At 45.9% G+C, this 24,886-nt stretch overlaps 1 protein-coding gene across 2 annotated transcripts in view; it reads right to left on the bottom strand.

Moving 5' to 3' along the window:
• FAT2 (FAT atypical cadherin 2) overlaps positions 1 to 24,886 on the bottom strand; it is a 64,684-nt gene that overhangs the window by 25,530 nt on the left and 14,268 nt on the right. For both annotated transcript variants that reach the window (XM_068959655.1, XM_068959656.1), the window contains exons 2-10: positions 21,445 to 24,730; positions 20,678 to 20,992; positions 13,517 to 13,578; positions 12,370 to 12,681; positions 11,463 to 11,673; positions 8,778 to 8,917; positions 6,801 to 7,076; positions 5,755 to 5,965; positions 447 to 4,499 (exon numbers count right to left, since the gene is read on the bottom strand). In XM_068959655.1, coding sequence (XP_068815756.1) covers positions 447 to 4,499; positions 5,755 to 5,965; positions 6,801 to 7,076; positions 8,778 to 8,917; positions 11,463 to 11,673; positions 12,370 to 12,681; positions 13,517 to 13,578; positions 20,678 to 20,992; positions 21,445 to 24,730 — 8,866 coding nt within the window. The remainder of the gene's footprint in view (positions 1 to 446; positions 4,500 to 5,754; positions 5,966 to 6,800; positions 7,077 to 8,777; positions 8,918 to 11,462; positions 11,674 to 12,369; positions 12,682 to 13,516; positions 13,579 to 20,677; positions 20,993 to 21,444; positions 24,731 to 24,886) is intronic.

Genomic DNA, 24,886 nt, shown 5'->3' with positions numbered 1-24,886 from the left:
ATACACATCCTATGTGCACATATATAGTTATAAAAAATACATGCAGGACACATATGTGTGATGTGTAAACTCAGGGTGGTGTTTGCAAGAAAAAAAGCAGGACCAAAAACTTAAATACAGCTCACAGTATCTATGCAAAAGAGACCTTCCTTCCAGCTGTATCTCTGCTTGTGTGCATGCAATAGGCATTACAATTGCACAGTCATAGTTATTCAGCCAATAAGAAAGTGCATATAAATTTACTTACAGTATTATGTAATTACTTATATTATTTGATGTTTATTGCCAAATAAATATGGAAGATGCATCTCTTAGTTCTGATGGGACTGTTAGTATAATGCTATTTGTATATCAATGTTCTATGAGACACTGTATCAAAATCAGACTTTGACATGACACACTAATTGTTTTTGCCCAGTGAAGAGTAAAATTTAGGAAAAACTCACCAGTTATGTAGCATGTGACCCGCCTGTTCTGCTCAGATATGTCTGCATCGATGGTACTCAATGTGACAACAACTTGCCCTGGCTCTGCGTTCTCAATTACCGACCCTTTGTAGAAGTCTGAGGTGAACTGTGGAGCGTTGTCATTTTCATCAGAGACAGTCACTTCCACTAGGGTTAGGGAAGAGAGCTGGACTTTCCTGCCGTGATCAGTGGCCACCACATAAAAACGGTAGATCTCCTGAGCTTCGCAGTCCAGCTCTTTCAGTGTGGTGATCCACCCACTCTCACCGTCAATGGTGAAGAGTCCTCGGAGGCTGCCAGATTCTGCTTCCAAACTGTAGGTTACCTGTCCGTCATTTCCTGTGTCCTGGTCATTAGCTGTCACTTGAATGACTGTGGTTCCTGGTGGCATGTTCTCCGTAACAAAAGCTTTGTATGGATCTGCCTCAAAAACAGGTCTATTGTCATTGACATCCTGCACTTGGATGTTCACAGAGACCAGTGAGACAAGCTCCGTCTCTTGATGTGAGCAGTGAGCCATAACATCAATCTGGTACCACTTGGTCGTCTCATGATCCACAGCCTTTTTGATTTTCAGAGCCCCTGTTTGCTCATCCAGTGCGAACACCTCGTCCTTGTTACTTTCTGTAGTGGTTCCCTTCACCAGGCTGTATATAATAGGATCCTCTGCGAAAGCTTTGACTGACCCTATTTCCGATCCTTCTGGAAGGTCCTCAGATGCTGAGAATGTATAAAGAGGCTCAGAAAACCTTGGCAATATCACCTCCCGGGGGACAATCTGAAGATTCACTGGGACAAGGGAGTTCCAGTGAGGGGGTCTGCCATCCTCAGCTTTCACCTTGAAGTTAAAGGCTCTGTTTTCTAACCCAATAAGGCTCTCCTTGACCTTAACAACCCCAGTGGCAGCATTGATCTCAACAAGGTCTTCTGTCACATCTTCCGCAGAGTCAACAGAGTAAATGACGTCTGCATTCGCACCTTCATCAGCATCATAAGCCAATACCTGGATTACAGGGGAGCCTTTGCTCACATTGGACTGGATGGAGAGTGTGTATTCAGAGGCTTTAAACTGAGGTGGGTTGTCATTCTCATCTGTAAGGATTATTTTGACAGTGCAGAATGCCACCTTCCCACCCCCGTCCTTGGCCATGACTTTAATGGCAATGACTCTCTCCGTAGAGTTTTCTCTGTCCAGTTTTTGCAGTGTGGTGATACGGCCTTTATTGTCTATGGAGAACTTCTCATGGGCAAGTTTATTTATGATGGTATAGTCTATGGTGCCATATGGGCCACCATCTGGGTCAATAGCCAGCAGCTCAATCACTTTGGTGCCTATCTCAGCATTTTCTGCCAGTTCTGCCTCATACATGTTCTGCTGAAAAGAAGGGCTGTATTTGTTGGCATTTGTGGTATTGATGTATACAGGCACGGTGCTCTTGAAAACTCCATCTGAGGCAGAAACTCTGAGATTGTAAGATGACTCCAAGTCTTTTCTGCAGCGGTTGAACATAGATATTATTCCAGAAGTGCTGTTGATGGTGAAATGCCTATTGTCATTACCTGAGAGTATCACATATTCCAGTCGGGTGGTGTCTCCGCTATCAGGATCCAGGGCCTGGACTTTTATCACGATGTGCCCACATGTAGCCATTTCGCTTACCTTGGCTTCATACTGAAGCTGGCTGAACTCAGGGGGATTGTCATTGATGTCTGTCACATCTACGATTACCAGGGCATCACTGCTAAGTGGAGGCACCCCATGATCTACAGCTTTTACTTTCATGCGAAACTGTTGATTTTTCTCATAATCGAGTGCGTGGGCTGTTGTTATTTGTCCTGTGCTGGCATCAATATTAAAGAACTTGGCAGCATCTGAACCATCATCCAAGATCTGATAGGAGACCAGTTTGTTTCTTCCCGAATCTTTATCAGAAGCAAAGAGTTGGACAACAGGGGTCTGTGCGGGCAGACTCTCTGAGACAGATGCCATGTAGATTATCTGGGAAAATACGGGGGGGTTGTCATTAATGTCCTCTACCTCCACCTCTACCGTAGCTTCGGAAAAGGATCCTAGCGCTGTGTCTGTGGCTCTAACAGTGAATGTGTGTTTCATCTGTAGCTCATAGTCCAGCTGGCCTGTGACGGTAAGGACACCAGTTTTGAAGTTGATGCTGAACAGTTTCAGGGAGTCGTCTTCCACAATGTTGTAGATGAGGCGCAAGCCTTCAGGACTGCGGGCTTGTATGTGGAGGATAGATGTGTACAGAGGGATATTTTCTGGCAGCTTCACTCGGTAGTAGAAACTTTGGAACAGAGGGTTGGATTTGTTCCTCACACTGATCACAACCTCCTCTTCAGCTTGGAGAGGAGGCTCACCTCTGTCCTTAGCAATGACTCGAAGGTTGTATTTATTTAAAGCTTGATAATCAAGAGGTTTCTTAAGTGAGATGTCTCCTAGGTAAGGGTCAATCCAGAAATACTTGTAGTCCTCTGCAAATGAGTAGGTAATGGCTCCATTATCCCCTATGTCTTTGTCTGTTGCTGACACCTGAAAAAGTACATCGCCTGGCTCTGTGCCATCCTGCACTGAGGTATAATATGGCACATTCTCAAACTGAGGTGGATTATCATTGACATCCTCTACGTAAACCTTGACTGTGGTTTGGGATACTCTTGGTGGTTTCCTATTGTCCTTCACTTCCACAGCTACCTCATGCATATCTTGCGTTTCACGGTCGAATTTCACGCCCTTGGTTTGGAGTACTCCAGAGGCCTGGATCATTTTGAATCTTTCCTTTCCGTTCAAAAGTGAGTAGAAGAGAGGTTCATTTAGCAGATATCCCTTGACCCCAAGAACAGCGAGAGTCTTTTGATCTGTAGAATTCTCCATCACTGTTGCCGTATATACATCTTGAGCGAATTTTAAGCCAGTGCCTTGTGAGTGAGTGAAATTTAGCTTAACCTGTGCAGTACTCTTATATAAGCCATCACCAGCTCTAACCATAAGTTCATGATAGCTTCCCAGGCCGCTAGCATTAAGAATGGAGATGAGACCTGTGAGTGGGTGGATATAGAAAGCATTATCAAGGTTCCCTTCCCCGATGCTATAGGTCACATCTGAATCTGCATCTTTTGCTTGCACTGACAAAAGCTCCATCCCTGGATGAGCAGGTAACAAGACAGAAAGCTCATAAATGTCTTTGAAAAAGACTGGAGGTGAATCGTTCACATCTTTAACACGGATTGTGACCTTGGCTGGATTGGATGCAAATAGGCTGGGATTTCCACTGTCGTGGGCATGTACACTGAAGTGGAAGACTGGGGTGAGCTCATAGTCTATTTCAGCACGACTGGTAAGTGTCCCTGTGCTGGGATCTACTGTAAAATACTTCAGCGCCTCTGGTTCCAAAATTTCGTAGACTAGCAAAGCATTGGAGTCTTGATCAGCATCTGTTGCATGGGTCACCAGCGGGGCATTGCTTTCATCTAGAACCATGCTCTGTGATGGAGCATTCTCCATGATCCAGCCAATGAAGGAAGGCTTGATGAAAATGGGTACATTGTCATTCTCATCTATGACATAGATAAGCACCATTGTGTCCATAAAGGCTCCGGCCATGTTGGTGCCACGGATTTTCAACTGGTAAAAAGACACCTGCTCAAAATCTAAGATCTTCTGAGTGGAAATCAGGCCTGATTGATAGTTCATGGAAAACATTCCATCTCCATTTCCGTCTTCTATTTCATAGCTGACTGGTGACAAGCTTGTGGCTGAAACTTGGATCAGAGGAGAGCCAACAGCAGCGGACTCACTGATCTCCGTGATGTATTCAGCTTCTGGAAATTTTGGAGGGGTCCTATCAGAGGGTTTAATGTGGACATGTATGGTAGCAGAATCTTTAAGCTGAGGGAACCCTTGATCTTCTGCCTTTACAATAAGAGTCAATCGGTCTTGCTTGGATGGGTCCAGTTTCTGGGCAACTGTAAGAATTCCAGAATGTGGGTCAATGCTGAAGAAACCTTCTCCATTACCTACAGTCGGAGAAATAACAAAGTGAAGAATGTGGATATTCTTTTGGTCTTGATTTTCTGAGCCTCTTTTCTATTGATGCTCTTTATTTGAGACCAAGTGATTTGCACTAATCATCATCTGTTTCTTGCACTGGGAGACAGCAGGCTTGACTAGTTTCTAAGCAATTTTCAATTTAAGAACAATGAACCCATTGAGATCTATGGGCCAACCTTTAATCAGTCAAAAGGTACATTAGAGGATAAATACTCTTCTAGTTTTTTTCGTTTACTCTTCTAACATATTTATGATGGAGCATATGCTTGAAACTTTTGCCTGATGTACAGAACATGGTAGCACAGAATGTACTAATTTCTTCAAGTCCTGTCATGCTTATAATTACCAATACTTCAGTGTCTCAGTACTTGATCTAAATTGCAGTGAGAAAGATGGAGCAAAGGCTGGTTCATATCCTGCAAAGAGTTCGCATACTAAACAGGGGCTAAATAGTCAGCGTGACACAATCACAAGTACTTGTGTACTAACCTTTACTATGATAAAATAGTTGCCTACCAAGCTTGTATGACCTAAAAGACCATCAGTTACCGCTGTGAAAGGGTGGTCCGCTTTTCCTGAGGACATATTTCTTGGTAGAACTGGTGTAAGTGATAGTGACATGTGTGAGAATGTGAGTACTTTTGCCTAACAACTGGATAGTTATCCGTCACTCAGTTCCTATAGCTGGGAAGAGCAGAATTAAAGTTATTCCAACTGGTCCAGTCACATTTTTGCTTAGACCAGTGACCCAGCATTGAACTATCTTCCTAAGGAAGAATGGTAATATTCTATAACATGGACATTACCTGCTAGCTCTAGCTTTTCTCTGGATAAAAAGGAAATCACAATTTAGAAATGTGCAGCCATTTACTGTTCTTCTTTCCAACAGAAGCAAGCAGAACAAGCTGACTAAGGTGATACTGCATATTCTGATTCTTTTTTTTCCCCCAGCAGGTTGTACAGCTTTTTAAGATATCCAGAAATACTCAGTCCCCCAACTATGCTGACTGTCTGCAATCTGGCTGGCTGTCAATTAGAGAGGTTAACAGTACCCCATAGGAACATCTGTAGAGCAGTAACACTCTGAAGACTGATCTGATCCAATGTCTATGTAGATGGATTCCATAAACTAGAGAAAGCTGGTCAACTGTATGTCCACCACTAGAGCGTGGAAATGCAAATGTGTTCCTGGCAAAGACTGCCTCGTTGTGTGGCTCTCACCTGCCTGTAGGGAGTAGTGGATTTCAGCATTGGCTCCTTGGTCTGGATCAAGGGCTCTGACTTGTATAACTTCTGTGCCCACAGCTGCCGAGTCCAGCACTACTGCTTCGTAATGGATGCTGCTGAACTGTGGAGGGTGAAGGTTGCTGTTCTCCACATGGATGACAATCCGAGCAAAGTTCCTCTTGATTGGCACCTCCTGGTCCCGTACCTGAATGACAGAGAGGAAGAGCAGGTACCGTCATACTCAGGGAGCAGCCTTTCCTGCACCAGGCTTCCAGTAGCTCGTCAGGACTCTTACAGAGGCCAGTGTGTTTCAGCCGTACCAACGCCTCAGATGGGAGTGAGCTTGCAAGTTTCAGAGCCAAAGCACAGCCTTGGAGGTGAAAGCGAAAGCTAACGATTATTCACCTTGTGCTTTCCAGGACAAGAACCTAGTAGCCCTCCAATGAAACTGGCAGGTGGCGGGGCTCAACAGATGGTTAGATTCTGTGGAACTCCTTGCCAGCCACAGGACTTTGTGGATGCAGCAGGCTTTTAAAAGGCTTTAAAAAACAATTGGGGAAATTCATGAAACAAAATTTCCATCAAGGGCTATTAAATATAATGGCATCAGCTGTGGTTTAGGAAGTCCTTGAGCTGCAAATGGCTGGTGGCTGGATGAATATCCTTGGGAAGTATCACTAAAACTTGCCTTGTTCTTATGCTCTTCCCTGACTATCTGCTGTTGGCCACTGACAGAGGTAAGCTACTGGGTGAAATGGTTCTTTGCTCTCATCTGATGTAACTTTTTATACACTCATGTTCCTATGTTTCATCTGCTGTCAGGGGACAATAGTAGGTTTTTAGTCTGCATGAGAGCAGCTGCAATCAGATTTACCCAGGATGATTATACAGTAAAAGTTAACCCTTGCTTTCCTCTTCCCTGTGACTCTAGACAAAGCCTCTGACAAAGACTAAAATGGGTCTGAAATTCTCAAGCAACCTATATTGCAGTTGTATCCCGGCTAAGCTGATGGACTCAGCAGGCTTTGGCTAGGACTTACCATCACTGTTAAAGTGTGCTGTGGCATGGGCTGGGAACTGAACCCTTCTGCTGTTGTGAGGACCCCACTGCTTGGGTCCAGCTGGAAAAGTCTTGTGCTTTTGGGGTCCATGCTGCCATGGATGGTGTATATGAGCCCTTTCCCTTTGTCCTTGTCTGTTGCACTGACTTGAAGGATTTCTCTGCCCGAAGGTGTATCTTCAGGGATCGTCACCTCATAATGGCTCTCCAGGAACTGGGGACGGTGCTGGTTGATATCAATCACATGGATAAAGGCCTGTGGGGGAGACAACGCAGTGCGGGCAGCAAAGACTTGGGAGCAATCCAATTTATGCATCCATGCAAAATCTCAGCTACTAATCCCTCTTGGGTGGAGTAGTGCTCTGAGCTGTGTAACCGTCACAGTTCTTTTCGGTTCTTGGGGCTTTGCCATCCTTAGTGACTGGCAGCCCTTTCACCCTTGTCTCAGAGGAGTACCCGCTGCGCTTTTCCTTGATGGTTTTCAGTTTGCTTCCTCTCATTTTGTTATTCTCTCCAGTCTGCAAAGCCATTCAGACTGAACGTGCCAGCACTTGGCACACAGGGAAATCTTCATAGCGTGCCCTGTAGAGTGGCACTTGCTTAGCCGTGGTGCTAGGCTTTGCTGGCTGATACCTCCACACTGACAGAAGGGCAAAGTTTGGTAAAAGAAGGGAAGGGCTAGCATATCTCAAAAGCAGCACATGCATGGAGAAGGTATGTAGAAGCAGTTTGCGGCCTGCACTTAACTACAGACAAATCTTCCCTTCTGCATTTAACAGTAAACACCTGTGCATGGCCAGCCCTAGTTCTGCTTGCAAGGTTGCCTGATTCCTTCTGTTTGTTTTCACACCTTGACTGTCCCCTACCTCCCTACTGATGGGCTGATTGCATCTTAGGAAGTCCCAACCAAGTGTAATAATTTGCTTCCTTTAACAAACCTGAACATGGCACAGGTGTTTTGCACAAGCAAGTTTGCTGACATCTGCTAGTGGCTTTGAGTGCCCAAATAAACTTGGGGATGAGATGCAAGGTGGCAGGGAATGCACACCAGGCAAGGCAGGGCTTTATTTATTTATTTGGAATATTACTTTAAGATAGTTGAGATAGCTGTTCGTTAGCACTATGTTTCACAGGAATGGTAGTGTTCTTCATTCATCAGCCCTCACAAACCTCTTCAATGAGTTTCTCACGATAAGTGCAACTCATGGATGACTCATGATCTAGGCTTTGCTCCATACAGTGAAGGCTGGCTTTTTGGCTTCTTGTGTGCAGAGAAAACAGTGGGAGTAAGATCAAGCCCTGAACACCCTTCCTGAGGAGAGCTAAATATGGGCAAACCTAAGCAGGCATAGGAACTTGGGCTAAGGGGCATGCCTGAGTGCAGCATGCCTCCTTTCAGCAGTGCTTACTTCTCACATGGCAACTCAGAGAACTCAGCACTTCTGCAGTTGCCCCAGTCAGTCCCTTACATCTCTGTGCTGATATGCTATTTATGCTCCATGCACTTACAGCTGGACAAGGCAGGGCCTGACCTCACCTCTTGCAGATGCATCCGTGCTGGCTTCACACAGACTACCAGGTCCTGGGAACACCACTAGAGGTCCAAGCGCGATCTAGTTGCATATTAAGTCTGTTGTCCAAACCAAGCTGCAGTTTAGTCTGAGCAGCTGAGAGCTAGCTGAGATCTGAGTGTGTGAACTGCCACTTGGCTTGTGCTATAAACATGTCCTTACACACTGGCTGTGATCATCAGGAAAGAGCTGGGCTTTCTAGGACCATGTGTGTTTCTAACAGCATTTAGCAGGAGATTTAGGAAAGACTCATGTCACTCTGTAATGGAAGATCACAGCGTAATGAGATTCTTATGCCTGGCACCTGATCCAGAGCTCAGTGGAGTCAGAAGATTCCCCTTAGCTTATTCTCTCTAGATTGGGTCTACTACAGTGAAAAGCATTACCTGGGTTTTGATGGTAGTGGACCCATCAGTGACTTCTACTGTCAGGTTATAGCTTGACTTCTTCTTGGCATCAAGGGCTCTTGCAATGACCATACTGCCCGTACTCTTTTCAATGTCAAAGTCCATGTCATCATCACCACCTGGGATAAGGGAGAGATTACAAAAGGAAATGGCAGAGGGCAAGTCATAGGCAAGATTTCTGTCTGGAGCAAGCTGCAGGTTACTGCAGCCTATGCAGGGGAAGGAATTCCAGGAACTGGCTGAAAATCTAAAGGATGAGGATCTCCCTTCCAGAGACTGTACACAAACCATACCCTGGGCTCACCCCCAAATACAGAGATATGTGGCAAGCCAGGCAATACATCTTGAGCAGTGATGTGTAGGCATTCACTCTTTGGCCACAGGCAGTTTGAGGCTGGAGCCACAGGTGAGGTTTCCCCCAGTTCTAGGAAGTTAAGACTTTGTCTTGTGGTGGACTTTGTGATGGATGGAAACAGGAGACGGGGAAGGCATAGAGAAGCCAGACAAAGAGCGAGTCAGAGACAGAGACAAAGGAATATGAGAGAGAACAGAGGGAAGATGAGAGGAATTAGAGAAAAGAAGGGGTAGGAGAGAGGAAAGGATACAATTATGCAGATGCTATCTTGGCTAGATTTGCAACAGGCACATTCAGGCACTGGTTTATTTGCATAAAGTCTCCAGCTGTGCAGCATCAGAGGCTTAGCATGCATCAGGGTCCTACAGTGCTGAACAAAGCTTCTGCTGACTTCCAGCTCAAGGTCACACCACAGGCATGTCTGAAAGGGTCTCTGTTGCCATGGCTGGGAGCCTGCGAGCTACCCAAAGAAGCCCAATTCCTGAGCAGCTGGGGAGGCAGACGGCGCTTCTAGGGTGAGCAAAGCCTGTTGCCTCCATCCCAGATGGCTGCAAGGTGCAGGAAACCACAGGCCTGAGCAGCTCAGCAGCAAAAGGCTGTTCCTCCTGCTATTGCTGCTCAGCCCTGGCATGGTAGCTCCTTTCTTATGCTTCTCTTGCTGGTTGCCTGTTATTTCTCTATTGTATATGAAACACCACTGCACTGTTCTCAGATACAGACAGGGAGAGGCAGTTTTCTGCTATTTATCCCAGGTCTCAGCCTCTCCATTTCTGGCTACCAGATACTCTGGGTTCTGCCTCGTTCTCCTACCAAGTGCGAAAATCCTGTATGACTGTTAAATTACACATCTCCCCTTGAGGGAGAAATGCAGTGGTTGCTAACTATCTGGATCATTATTTTCCTGCTGGGAAAAAGACAGAAAGAAGCAGAGATAGAGGAAGGGAAAGAGACCTGTGGATGCCTTCCTCTGAGACAAGAGAGAAGGGCTCCCTTTGCATGGTGCCAGGTGGAAAAAGGAGGCTCAGGGAAGGAAAGACATTAAGCAAGACTTTAAGCCCTTACTTCGTCAGCGTTTTTGCAGACACCATCATCCCTAAAAACAGAGCCCTTGATGATGGGGAGAGGCTAATTTTCAAATCAGGTGCTCAGGGGCGTCTGTATCTCTGCATTACCTGCTTGGTTGCCAGCTACTGTGAAGCTTAGCTTCTTTAGCAGGTAAAATGGAAGTCTGTCCTCTTCTGCCACTGTCCAAACAGAGTTCTGACTAAGGCTTAGGGCAGTAAGAACCACCGAAGATGAGATCCAGCATAGAGGCAGGAGCCCAGCAAGCAAACGATGGGATAACATTCAGAGGAAGATACTTCTAAGGCTGCAAACCCAAGCAGACACTACTAATGCCAGATAAGCCTTGCGTTGACATTGCCTGCTGTGTGCTGCATTGTATCTTTTGTTGTTTGATTGTATTTTTACATCATTATCCCTGCCCTAGCATACTAACAGGAAAAACAATTTACTTGCCCAATAAGGCTTTGTGGGATGAGGGCAAGCCCTGCAGGCAGTGTCAAAGAAGAGGCTGTGCAGGTAGATTGGGGCACCACTTCAAAATACCAAATTATATGAGCACAATTAGCCCTTATTAGTAGGACGAGTTCTGCACACATGCTTCCTGACAAGTCCCCTGGGGTGGCAGCCCATGTCCCCTCTGCCCTGGCATCATGGATCTCAGAGGAGGCCCTAGAGCCACTTCACATTTCATGTTTAAGTCATCTCTTGGATGCCAAAAAGTGGAGAGAAAAGCCCCACCAGTCAAGTCAAATCTGCTCTTTAAGGAATCCTTCCCTCTCAGCTCCCTCTTGGGACTGTGGGCTCAGGAGGGAGGGAGAGATGGGGCGGGGGGGTGATCTGCAAGATGGGAACTGCGAGACCCATGCCAGCCACTTGGATCTCACAGGTATTTTACCACTGCCAGTAGCGTCACTTCTTTCCCAGGAAGACCTGGGGTTGATTGTCTGCTACCTTTTATGCATATCGGAGAACACCTCAGCCACTGGCAGACACCAGAGTGTCATTTTAAAAGTGTATTAGATAATTGCACTTGACACCAGAGCCCTCAGGCAGTTTTGTCTCTTGCTGTTTCAGCCTTTCAATGTCTATGAGAAAGCTTTTGCTGTAACTCACCTACACCTAAAGCAAACAACTTTATTAGCTCAGGGAAGTGAGTGCTCAATGCCAAGGTAGCTGAGGCAAGCTCTCCCGGAGATTGTTGTGCTGTTTAACTGTTGTGCTGTTTAACTGTCGTGCTGTCTCACCTGTGATATTAAACCACACTTGGCTGGGGCCCATTTCGATGCTGATCACTCCCACCATATGGTTCACAGGATCTGTTTCCATGACGGCAAAGTTAAAATGGGGCTCGTCGAAAGCTAGAGGCTCGGAGGAAGGGCTGGGCCGGGTGACCCAGCTGATATGAAGCCGCACGTGGGAGGAAAGTGGTGGGCTGCCTCCGTCTGTTGCCTTGACCTGCGGGGAAATGCATACACAGTCAGGGAGAAGGGCTGGTTTTGCAGTCTCCCGTGTTAAGTGGGGCAGGCTGGACTTCTCAATGCCCTGCGGTAAGCTGCTTCTCCTACCCACCAGGAGCTTCAGGCCTGAGTGTGCCCAAAATCCCACAAAACACATCTTGTCTCAGTGGGCCATGTTCTGGCTGCTTCCTAGGTGAAGTTGTGCAACCTAAATTCCTCTTGACCATCACCAAGCTCAGGCCAAAGCAGAGACTGGACCACAAGCCTCGATACAAAGACCCACAGAGTATCGCAGACTTTAAATTTAGATCCAAGTCCCATGGACTGATCAGAATAACAAACGGAGGCACCCCTGAAACTCCTAGACTGTTCAGATTTGGGTTCACATCTAATGGGATCGTGGATCGCTGTGCCCTCGTTTGAGAGTGAATTGGATAGTCCATTTTACGTTTTCCCTCCATTTTTTTAAAAGCTTCTTACCTTCAACATTTCTTCTCTCTCCCTCCCTCCATCCCTCTCCCCAGTTTATCTCACTGCAATCCAAGCCTGTCTTATTCAACCTCTCTTCACACTGTTACCTCCAGTTTCCTCCACCTCTTTCTTTCTTTTATCTTTTCTGTTTCTGAAACCTTCTTCTCTTTCACTCTACACCCATCTCTTCCCATTGGTACTCTCTGCTTCTCTCTCCTCTCACCGTGAGTATGTTGTATTCGGAGGCAGGAAAGGCCTTCCTGGAGAACACCATGCCTGTTGTGGGGTTGATGGTGAATATCCCTTCCTCCTCCTCATCAATGGTGTAGGTGATCTGGCTATTCTGACCCTGATCACGGTCAGATGCAATCAGCCTGTAGACTGGCAGTGGCGTCTCCGAGGCATCTCTCTCGGGGAGCTGCACCATGAAGAGCTTGTGGGGAAAACTAGGAGGGCTGTCGTTAGCATCCAGGACTTGTATGACGACTCTGCTAGTGGACTTCAGGGCTGGGTCTCCGTTGTCTGAAACAGCCACCTGCCAGCAAGCAAAGGGAGTAGGTGACAGAGCTGCTTGCCATGACCTAAGACATGAATAGCCAGCCTTCATCCTGATGGGTAGTGACTAAAATAGTTTATTTGTGTGGATCTGTATTCGTATCTGGCATTTTTAAAGGCATTGCTGCTTTCCACAAGGTAAAATCCAGGGGTTGTATCTCGCAAGGCTTGTGCAGATAAAGGGAGATGAGTCTGCAGGGCTCTTGCTTGCAGTAGTTTGGAACGGTGGGTCAAATCTCACTAGTAAGCCAGACCTTTGGTAATTAGGGGTCACCCAGTCGAAAACATTTGTATTACAACAGCTTAGCAAGTTATCACCCATCATCACTTAGCTGTGCCTGTGCATGCTCCCAGCATGTTCCAGTGGCAGAGAGAAGTGCATTATCCTCACTCTCATGGACTGAAACACCTTAAGATCCCTCTAATGTATAGCTTGGAGCAGCTAAGGCTAATCAAGCAGGTAATACAAAGCTACAGAGCAGTATTTGGTACAATGAGATAAATAAGGGTGGATTTCTCTGGCTTGCTCTTTTTCAAGTGATTTATTATCCATCCTGCTGGAGGACAGTTCCAGGCCTCTTCCTACGTTCCCACAGCTTCCAGAATAGGCCTTTTGCTCCAATCTTCAGCAAGGAAATAATAAACCCTGCAGTACTTCTGCAGCTGTCTCTTAGGGCAACACACACCGTTTAATTAACTTTCCCAGCAGTGATGGGATGAGATTCTTTCTCTGTGCTCCAACTTGTAAGGAAAGTTCTTTGAGGACTTAAAACACTTGTAAGTAAATAAAGCTAATTATAATCATGACTACCCACCTCTAGGATATGTTCAGCCTTGTATTCTCGATCCAGCTGCTGTGAAGTCGTAGAAATCACACCTGCCAAGAAAGAAAAAACCTTTGAGCTCCAAGCTTCAGTGTCTGAGGAAAGCAAAGGCTCACTAAATACTCCTGTGCCCAACATCAGCCCACCTGATGGTGCTGTTCAAGGTTTCCTGCATTGTCAGAGGAAAGACCGCTCTCTCCGCTTACTGAGATTACAGTGGAGGGGGGGACATCTAGCAGATGCCTATGCTGTTTGATGGTTGTCAAGGACTTGCGATGAGCCATTTGGTGAGAAAGGCTGTAGGACTGTGAAAATAAAACTTTACTTCTGCCTCTAAGTAAGAAACATTCTGTGTCTTGGCAGAAGTTTGGCCTCTTAACAAGTCTGGACTTCTGTTTTCCCAGTCTTGAACCTTGCTCTTTGCAATTTACAGTGTTTTGACAAAAGTTTGTCTTCTCTCTTTACAGTGTTCTAGTGCTAGAACAAATGCATTCAGTCTAAAAGTAAGGTGCATAGCTGATAACGACAATGATTATTTAAGTCTTGCTGAGAGATAGGTTGGAACCTCTTAACAATTCAAAGTCTTTCCTTTTAGGGATTTAGAGATTTCTAAGAAATACACACTAGTTTAACCATGGAGGATAGGCTGGATGCAAGAGGGAAAATTTATGACTTTTATAAAGTAGAGTTTAAATAAAACCACCATAATTGCCTCTTTTTAGCCTGTCAGTTAGTGAAGATAAGTAGATGCAAGTGCAGAAAGGATGGAGTCAACATTTGTGATTGTACATCTGGTTTGCCAAATTGTCCTTATCAGGTGCCTTGAGTCTTCCCCTCCGGTGAAAACCAGCTCTAGATCATTTCCAGAACTGTTTTACAGATGATGGAAATCATATGTACGAGGCATATGTATGATTTTCTGATAGTCATCAAGTGGAACACTTACGAGTGCTTTTTCCCAAGCCTCCTGCTGCTGGCAATTGCAGTTATCATGGTGTGTATTCCTAGCGAAGAGAACTGCTACCTCCTCCTGCAAACTCTAACTGAAGGCAGTGAGAATTTACTTGACAAAATCAAGGAGTGATACAGGCTCATGCTGCTTTGGGAAATGCTTTGCAAGGGAGGCAGTGTGCACTTGCAGAGGTGTGAGCGTGTGTATGTGTGCATCTGACTAAAAAACTTGTAAATCAGAGTTCCGTGAACCCATCTCATTTTTCATGTCCAGTCCAAAGCCAAAAAGCTTTTCATTATTAGTATTGTTTTCAGTTTTATCATAGTTCTTTGGTTTATTGTGTCCAAGTGTGATAGGCAGGAGAAAATTTCAAATGGCTGCAGGAAATACCAGGCAGCTGAAGGAGAGAGCAGCTGCTTGCAAAAAAACTACCGTTAACCGTTACCACTTGTTCTCTGGGATTATTCATATTTGGCACCAAGCACTGCACTAAATATTTGCTTGATGCCTTTACAATCATAAATCAACACTCCTTAATGTGTTATGACAAGATAATTTGAAAGGATGTGTTTGTGTGTACGTCATGGATTGTTTTCCTCCCTATCTCCCTTTTGCCATCTCAGCAGGTGAAGAAGATTCAATAGTGGCCTAAGTGTACATTGACTCAGGAATTCTGAGTCTCTCCCAGGCTGATGGGGGACTGTACGGCTCTAATAATAGCAAAGCATATGATGTGCCTGAAAGTGCTCTTTTAATGGGGACATAAGCAGGGAACTGTAGCAGCAGTTGGTTGAGAACCCTGATGCTCCTGCGTGCGTTGCCAACAGGCTGGATGAAACAGGGGAGCAAGGATGGAAACTCCTCCTACTTCTGGTGATGGCTAATAATTTTGACCTAATAACCATAGGAGACACAGCTGGTACTGACAGGAGTGCCACCCGATACCTATGTGGATACTGTGGATACTTTTAGTCTATTGCACTGCGAAATTCAATTGCAACAGACTGACATCGTGTGTGTGCTTGGTTACTGCCTATCAGCTGATGGAAGGTAATTTCTTAAACCTTCACTCTAAAGTGGTTATTTGGATTTGTCTGGCCACATTCTGAAATTCTTTCACCCTGATGATGAAAATGAAAGAAAACAGGAGCATAGCTGAGCATTTTAGGAACTAGGGAGGCAGGACTTTAGTGAAGGCTTATGAACCGGAACTTAATGGTTATCTTTGATGTCTGCAACACTTGAAGATGCTCAGATCTCCTGGGGAGTAACAGCTGACTCTACTCTCGGTCATAGACCTGTGCCATACCTCTGACTGGGAGTTTTAACCGCCAGCATTTGTGGGTTTAGCTTCATATCTGTTGAGCTACAAGTCAAAGGACTGGCTTCTCTTCCTGACCCAGGGCAAACTCCATGTCCCTTACCCGGTGCCCAATAGCAGCTCCCAGTTCCTCCCCAGAGTTGGTAATCTCTCTGCCATGAGATCAGAAAGCTCTTGTGGTTAACAGTTAATCACTCTAACTCCCTCACAGAGCCATGGTGCTACGCTGCTGCCAAGATGCACAAACTGCCAGCAGTGTTCACATAGCAGCTGAGCAGCCAGAGACAGGGAGATGGGGATCGGACGCGGTGCTCGAGAGAAGCCAGCTGGAATTAATGCATATTTTTATTTGTTGCTACTTACATCCTGTTAAGCCAGAGGGCTTAAACGGAAGTGGAAACTGTTATTAAAGGGGAACTGCAGTCAGCTTTTGTGGCCTGGGGAAACAGTTATTCTCTGTTCTTTTTGCTGCCCCTTACTAGGACCTGGAAAGTGTTTGCTTATTTGCTAATGAGAGTGTTTTGTGCAGGTGTGTGCATGTGTGCTATCAGCGCACTCTCTGCCCCTCTGGAAAACAGCAACTAGACTGTTCAATGGGACTTGAAATAGAGTGAGTGCCTTATATTTGTGTTCTTGCAGATGGCCCTGAAAGTGCTGGTGTTTCTGCTGAGTTCCCTGAACACTGAAAAAAAACTTGAAGGTCTAATTGGCCTTTGTCAACCAGTTGAGCTCTGCATTTGCCTTGAAGGTCCAGAAATGACCCCTTCTGTTGCTTGCATGTAGCTAGGCACAAGCCCTACTCTTGCAACCTGTCTACATGCAGGCAATAGGAAAGGATCGTTTTTGTTCTCCTGCTTGCAGCCTGGAAAGGGGAGAGAGGAAAGCTGGTCATGTTGGAACAGGAGCAGCAAAATTAACAGTGCAATGTTGTTAGGGAACAAAAAATGATAATAATAACTTTTACTGGCAATTGCAGAGCTGGGGTGGAGGTTGCTGGCCCCTGCCCTAGCTGCAAGGAGGCAAATCTTAAATAGTTAAAATAGCCAAAGCCAGGTTTGCGGGCGCAGAGGCTTTCACAAGAGCCTGAGAAGAGAAGCTGCTGTTCCCCTGAAATCCTCTCTTTCTGTTGTCTCACTGCTATTTTCATCTCACCCTTTCTTCTGTTTTTCCCTTACCATCTCCCCTCTTGTTCTGACTCTCCTTTACTCTGTGCTTAGCTGTATCATGTTGGATCAGGTAGCAGCAGTGCAGCCATTCTCATATTTAAAGAACAAGTTGTGTCTGACACCCTTTTATGCAGAGAAGTGCAGGAAGCACCAGCCACCCTTGCAAAGCCCATTGACACAGACACAGCAGAAGTACCAGAAGAACAAGCACTAGATAGGACAAGAGCTGCAGATGAATAATCCAAGGCAAAAGGATTGTCCAAACAGCCTTTTGGCAGGATGAATAGCTTTATCTCAACTCTTCCTGCCACCATCTCCTAATTCCTCCCGGTCCTGTCTGGACTGGAACCCGCTTTACATCATGGACTGCAAAGCCCGCACAAAACAATCCTAAAACTTTTCCAGCAAAAGAATACCCCAAACCCTACTATCTCTCCATCTCTCCAGCTATCTATCTCCCTGTCTATCTGTCTCTCACAAAAGCTGCTGTGCACCATCTGCCAGGCTGGGCTGGAGAGATTCCATTGCCGATGGCAGAAAGCTTTCATCTCATTATGCAGTTTTATTCCTTCTTCTCATTAGTCTTTCATTTATTTTCCCTCTTTTTCTCCACCCTCTTTAGGGAACCGAGAGCTGAAATTGCTTAGAGTCCTTCCGTGGTAGTTCAGAGCTGCTGGAGGAGCCAAATCCTGCTGAGGGACAGTTACAACAGCCATTCCTGTCTCCTTCCAAGCCCTCAGGAGGAGAAGTCATGGGGCCTTGCTGGGTATGTCTTCACTGGCCAACCCATCACCACGCAGACACACTAGATCAAATGCGGAGCAAGCTATCTCCAGAACCAGAAACAGATTACGTGCATTAGTGTGGCACTGTGCCCTGAATAATTATCCAGGGCTATTCTGCAGGGTTATTCCTGGTGTAGAGATGCCTATTGGAACAGTAAATCAGGTCCTTAATTTCTATTAGAGAACAGTATGAGAACAAGTTTCCTCCTTCTCTCCCTCTGCCAAGGGGCTTCTACCCAGAGAGACCTGCTAGGAACAGGCAAGGGAGCTCACCAAACTGACCTCTGGGGCTCTTCTGCTCTGATTTGCTTCAGTGCCTATAAGACCTGTTTGTCCCCAGGACTACAGTATGGGATACGAGAAGAGGAGAGGTCTAGATCATAGTATTCTACACATGTAGGCGCTTCCCTTCTGACCTAAGTGCTAGAAAAATTCTTGAAAAATGCAGATTATCCTCTCCTTTGCTAAAATCACTTGACTAAGGGCAGCAGCCTCTGTGGTTTCCTCTCAAAACTGTTGCTTATCACTGAATAATGTGCCAGAGATTCAGTTGAGCTGCATCACAGATAAACTTATACCGGCAGCCCAGCCTACCCAAACTCTTCTGCAGTCATAGGATTTGGGGCTGACCGTGGAAGAAGTATTGGCAATCTGGATCATCTAGATCTTTGGCAGTTCAAGAACTGAAACACTACTGGATCTTCTTATGATCATTTCCTCTAGCCAGGGAGGAAGTAGGTGCATTTACTGCATTTGAAAAACAAAGACCTGTCCTAAGTAAATATCCAGAATACACTTAAGTGGTCTAATAGTACTATAGCCTTCATAATGCTCAGATATTTGCAGTGCTTCCTCTCTTCTTTGTTTAAATGTAGCTGAAGTCATTTGATTTTCACTGCTTTGGGGCAACCCTTTTTGAATACAGCCCTGCACTAGTATGAATGACCAGAAACTGAAACAGCAGCAGTTCATCTTCCAACACTGTACTACCATTGGGTACCCCCAGATGAGATCAAGAAGATTATATTCTTATTCTACTTTTTGGAGCCGCTAGCACCTCCTTGTCCAAACAATGAAATTATTACAGTGTTTCCCATAAGCTGCCTACAGTGCGGAAATTTACACAAGCTATGGATTTTTTTCTGGCAACAGCAGGAAATGACTTCTCTTTAGCTATTGTAAACACTAGCATAAAAACTGCTCAGTTTATGCCAATGTTCACAAGTAATCATTTGTTCTTTTGGATGACATGCAGGTAAAACAACCGAGAACTAGTCCTCATTAGGCTTGCAAGTAGGTCCTTAAACAACCTCCAAGCTCAGGATTTAAAGACAAGACCTCCAGCAACTGTCCAAGAGATAAGATTAGCTCCTGATTTTCTTACAAGACTGAAAAACGTATCACTTTTCATACACAAATTGCCTGACTAAAAAGGCAGGTGAATAGAAGAATGACTTATACCTCAGAGAGCTTTTTTTGTCTAAGGTGGGAACTAAAGGGTTGGCTTAGAGGTGAGCTGTCTCACTAGCAAATGTTTGGAATTTGCTGGTGTCACTTGTTTTACCATAAAACACAGCGGCCCCGGAGTATGGCTTTGCAGGGCTGCATTCACACTAGAGCAAAATTTTCCCTGGTGCCTACAGCATAGAGAAGGCTGAATTTCCTGCAGGGTGCATGAGTGCCAGGGCTCCAGGGCTCATCACGTGACGGGAGCTAGCATGGTGTCCTTATAGCCATTTCTGGTCTATATGCCATCTAAAAAGCAGCATACAAATGGGGCCTCTGGAAGCACCTCTCCATGGAGCCCAGCCGTTGTGCAGGTTGCCCATGGCGCTGCTTTGTGCATGGCCACCTGGACTACATGGCAAAGTTGGATGCAGAGCAATGCCCTGACTTGGCTAAAAAGCTTCTGACAGTGGAGGTAGCTTGATCAGAGTTAGCCAATATGTCCAGGTGTATCTGCATGGTGCCGCTTACAGGCACCCTAAGAATCTCTTGAAAACAGAAGGGTTTCCGTGTTTCATCTTAAAAATTTCTTTCTAAATAAATCCCTGGCCAGCAGGAGAGGTCTGGCTCCAACAGAGCCGTCACATCTGCTCCAGGAACAAGGCAGGAGGTTGTTGGCACACCACAAGCCACACACGCAATTAAGAGCTACACTAGCCTTTTTCAGTACATCCAAGCTCCTTTCTCATCTAAGAGCGGGCTTCTATCCTGCTGCAGTAGGTGAATTGCTTTATCACCCACAGGAGATCAAAGTTATGCGATTAATTCTCTCCCATACTCGGGCTCTGTGCCCTCCCTTCCCTCTTCTCCCAGGAGCTGATAGAGCTAAAGGCACAGCACACCTTTCTTTGCCAGGCTGGCCCGATGTCAGCTCTACTGTGATAGTTTAAGGAAGCTGTTTACACTAAACATCACTGGGTTTTGGATGGCTCTGAAAGATCTGGTAATTAATCCTGAGATGAAAGATACAGTCTAGGAAGATGGCAGAAGAGACTTAACTACACTTACTGCATTAATAGCACTGCAGAATGGGTGCAGCCTTTGCATGCAGTAGGATTCATTTTTAATAATCCTGCCTTGTTCTATCTTATGAACAGAAGGGTGTTTCCTAACTTAGGCTGTGGAGAGGCCAGCTATTTGTGAGGGGGAAGATTAAAAGCAATTCTTTGACTCTCCTTAGGGTTTTTTTTTAGAGAACTCATGCCATTCTGAGAGTCACCTGGCTGCAAGTGACAGCCTTCAGGTCCAGGGAAATGCCTATCTCAGTCATTAGCCTCCTCCCAGTGTATTTGGAGGCTGAAGCTTTTGCTGCAGAAGGAAGGTGTGACAAAGGCAGCTGTGTGGGCTGTTTGTACTGAATATGTAACATCTTCTGGGCACTTGAAAGCCCCAAAGGCAGATTCTGAGTCTAGTCAGTCTTACCTGTAATGAGGTTAACGGTGAAGAGTCCCTGAGGATTCCCAGCTAGGATGTGAAAAGTCAGTTTTCCCTCTGAGCTAGAGTCTGGGTCCAGGGCATCGAGCTGAAGGACAGATGTGTTTGGTGGGGAGTTCTCCATCACAGAGGCATAAAAGACAGGTCTGGACATTTGAGGTGGGTTGTCATTGGTATCAGTGACTTCAATATAAACTTCAGTCACAGCAGACAGAGGAATTGTTCCCAGGTCAAGAGCTAGCACTGTCAGCCAGTAGTGAGACGTTCCTTCTCGATCGAGTGGTCCTATAGTCCGGATGGTGCCTAGAAGAGTGACAGAAGGTGTCTGTGAGGGATTCAGGAACTCAGACCACTTTGTCCTTAATGCCAGACTGGTCTGCGTCTCTGGTCTGCTTTCTGATTTTTTCTCGAGATATAGACCTTGGCGCCCACCTTGCATGGCCATGGAAGGTGTGGAAGGTGAGGGCTTGCTTGTGCTAGGGGTAATTTGGCATGCAGGTGAAAGGGGAGACCTGAGTATTTTGGGGAAGGACAGACATTGATTTAACATTATTCTAAAGAGACAAACCCTGCTTGCTCCCCACCAGGTAGAAGGATACACATTGTACATCCCTGCAGAAACAGGGAAGATTTGAACCCATGGACCTTTACAAATAGACAGAATATAGGAATGTCCTATTGGGGCAAAAAGTAAGGCCAAACACAGGATGTGGCTGAAGCCTTTGGGGTACACCCTTAAACTAAGCTGTCATTACCTGTATCCTTTTCAATGAGGAAGAGAGACAGGCCAGTGCCCTCTCTGAGGAAATATTGAACCTCTCCATCTTTCCCCTTATCAATATCCTTTGCTGTGACCATCATCACTGATGTTCCCTCGGGGCTGTTCTCTTGCACCCAGCCTTTGAAGACAAAGGAGGCAAAGCGTGGTGGGTGCAAATTCTCGTTGACATCAAGGATGTTCACTTCCACGTGGCAGAGGGAAGAGCGAGAGAAGGGCTTCCCGCCATCACTGACCTGCACAGTTAGATTGTAAGAGTCCTTCTTCTCATAGTCCAGCTCCTTCTCCAACCGGAGCGCCCCTGTTAGCTTATCCACATGGAACATGATCTCTTCATCATTAATGAGGCTGTATCTCACTTCTCCCCCAGAGCCAGTGTCCGGGTCAAAAGCCTCCAGAAACAGGAGAATGGTTCCCACAGGCAGGTCCTCTGGGACCTTCACACTGCTCAGGGTTGGGATGCAGTGCGGGGTGTTGTCATTTACATCCTCCAGAGTTACGAAGAGGTCTGTAACTGAGAACAGCTGGTAGCCTGTTTTGGGCTGGTCCCTAGCTTCTATTTTCAGCACATAGCAAGGCCACAGTTCTCTATCAAGGGCACCTGTAACAGTCACTTCTCCAGTGACACTGTTAATGGCAAACTTATCAGTGGGGGTTAGGAGAGAATATTTTACTCTCCCATTATCATCTGTATCAGCATCTTCTGCTTCCAGCTGAGTTATTGTTGTCCCTGCTGCTACATGTTCTGGTATTGTCACCCAGTACGCACCTTGTGGGAACTTAGGGGTGTTATCATTGCTATCCAACACATTCACAGCTAGGAGTTTCCAAGATGATTTTTGTGGAGTGCCAAGGTCGTACACAGTAACATTAAGAATGTAGAAGCTGGTTCGTTCATGATCTAAAGGAGAAAGGACTTGAAGGAGACCAGTTTCCAGGTCAATGGTAAAGCAACTGTCGTCATTTCCCTCTGAGATCACATAGACCAATTTCCCATTAAAACCGCTATCAGGATCAACAGCTGAGAGGTCAGCAATATTTGAGTTGATAGAAACAGTCTCTATGATATCAATAGATCGTGGAAAGCTATCATCAAACTTTGGAGCATTATGGTTTATAAGGTGCAAGTTCGGAGATGTCTCATCATCCTGCCCATGGCCTTGAGACTGAGACTCAATGGAGTGTATGATAGTCTCTGTCAGTTGTTTCAGTACTCCTGTTTCCTCACACTGCATTTTTACTGGGAGACCTTGGCTGACCACAGTGATGTTAACAGATGTTGGCAAGGCGTAGTTCTCTCCATCTGTTGCAGTTATTTTCAAAGAGTAGAAGAGTGGCTGTTCAGAAGGAAGATCTCTGAGAGATATTCTAAGGGATATTACTCCAGAGACAGGATTCAGTTCAAAATGCCGTAGCTCATTGCCAGACTTGATTTCATATTTGATATGCTGCAGCTCATCACTGTCAATTGCAGAGACTGTGGCCACAGGGTTCCCAACAGGAAAGTCCCGAGGGATGGTGCCACTGCAGCTTGCTTTCTCAAACACGGGAGCATTGTCATTGGTGTTGCTCAGCATGAGGGAGACGTAAACCTCCGTTTCATGGCGGAAGGGTGAACCCCAATCTGATGCCCACACTCGCAGATGATACCATCTCTGCATCAGCTCATAGTCCATCGACTTGGAGGTGGAAATGATGCCAGAATATGGGTCAATGACAAAGGGAACTGATTTCTGGTTGGCTATGGTGTAGGTGACAAAGCCATTGTCTCCTTCATCTTCATCTGTAGCCCTTACTGTTAAGATACTGGTACCCGGAGGAATGTTTTCATCAAAGGCCCCATGGTATGAAGACTGACTAAAACTTGGAGCATGATTGTTGCAGTCCGTGATGTCAATGGCAACAGTTGTGGATGTGTGGCTGTTAGTGGTTGTAACTTCAAGTTCAAAATGAGATTGCTCATGGTAGTCCATTGCTCTGACTGTAGTTATTAGCCCAGTGTGAGGGTTGATTTTAAAGCTTGTGCTGTCAGGAGTGGGTCTCAAAATATACTTCAGATGTGGGAAGACTGGTGTAATCTTCACCATAGCAACTTGGCTCCCCGGTGGGGCAAATTCACTGAGCTGGACCTGGTACACTTCTTTCTCAAATCTGGCAGAGACATACTTGGAAGGAGGTATATGGATAACTCTAACAGGGGAGAACAGTGGTGGTTTGCTCTTGTCCTTGGCTTGCAGACTGAGATTGAAACCAAAAGGATAAAGTAGCCAGTTGATGTCTTTGGTTGAAACAATCATGAACTCATTGCTCCCAAAGTAGGATTTGATAGCTTTGAAATGCCTTCCCGGATCTCCTTCCACAAAGTCAACTGAATCTATCCCTGCTTCTGAGTCACCACTTTCTACAAACAGCGTTGCATAGAGAAGATCTTCGGCTAAGTTGGGGGGGGTCACCTTCACTGAGGAGATAGAGGGAGGTTTCCTGGCAGATGGCTCCACCTGGATCACAAGATTAGCCAGGTTCCCAAAGCCATTCCCCTCTGTGATCTTTCTCATTCTGTCCACAGCCAGAACTTGCAGGTGGTGCCTGCCTTGATGGGTGCTGTTCAGCCTACCTGTGGTCATAACCGCTCCTGTGGTGGGGTGGACTGTGAACAAATCAGACTTGGTGTTGAGCGCGTAGTAGAACTCTGCGTTCTGGCCAGCGTCGGCATCCGTGGCACTGAGCGTGCCAATCACTGTTTTCAGAGGAGTGTCTTCTCTGATGGACACTTTGTAGGAGGGGGGTGAAAAGAGAGGTTTTAAGTCGTTTCTGTCCAGAATGTGGATCAAGACTTTGGCCCAAGCTTCATATGCAAAGGTGCTCTCTGTGGCCTTGATTATTAACATATAATTGTCTTTGACCTCCCGGTTTAAAAGTGCTGTGTTGCTGCTCCTGGTTCTTATTCTCAAGAAGCAGAAATCCCCGATCACATGTTCCTCAGTTTTAAAGAGACCAGTGTTGTCCCCAGAGGCTATTCTGTATCTGATGTCCCACTCAGGATCTGTCTTGTAAATACCCATTTTGACATAGCTTTCCACATAGGTCTTGGGAGCTGAATTCTCATAGATGGTGGCATTATAGAAGAAGTGCGTGAAGTGCAAAGGGGAAGTGTTGCCTTTCTCAGAGCTTGCCTCGTGGGCCATACAGTGCATCAGGAAAACAGCAAAACTCAAGAAGTGCCTCTTGGTAGTGACTTCCATGGTGTGGTGTCTGCTCAGGCCCTGCAGGGGGTAAAGGAAGAACGTCTGTAATTCTGGCACATACGGAGTAGGGACATTTTTATTAGGTCTAGTGTGTTAGAGGAAAAGCCACGTGGGCTCAGTCTTTGCCTCTCTGCTGTCTCCGTCCTGTCCTTTGCTGGCATGGCTGTTAGCTCA

Source organism: Struthio camelus, chromosome 13 (assembly GCF_040807025.1).
Source record: "Struthio camelus isolate bStrCam1 chromosome 13, bStrCam1.hap1, whole genome shotgun sequence".
Lineage (NCBI taxonomy): Eukaryota > Metazoa > Chordata > Aves > Struthioniformes > Struthionidae > Struthio > Struthio camelus.
This window is presented reverse-complemented; position numbering and strand designations above follow the sequence as displayed.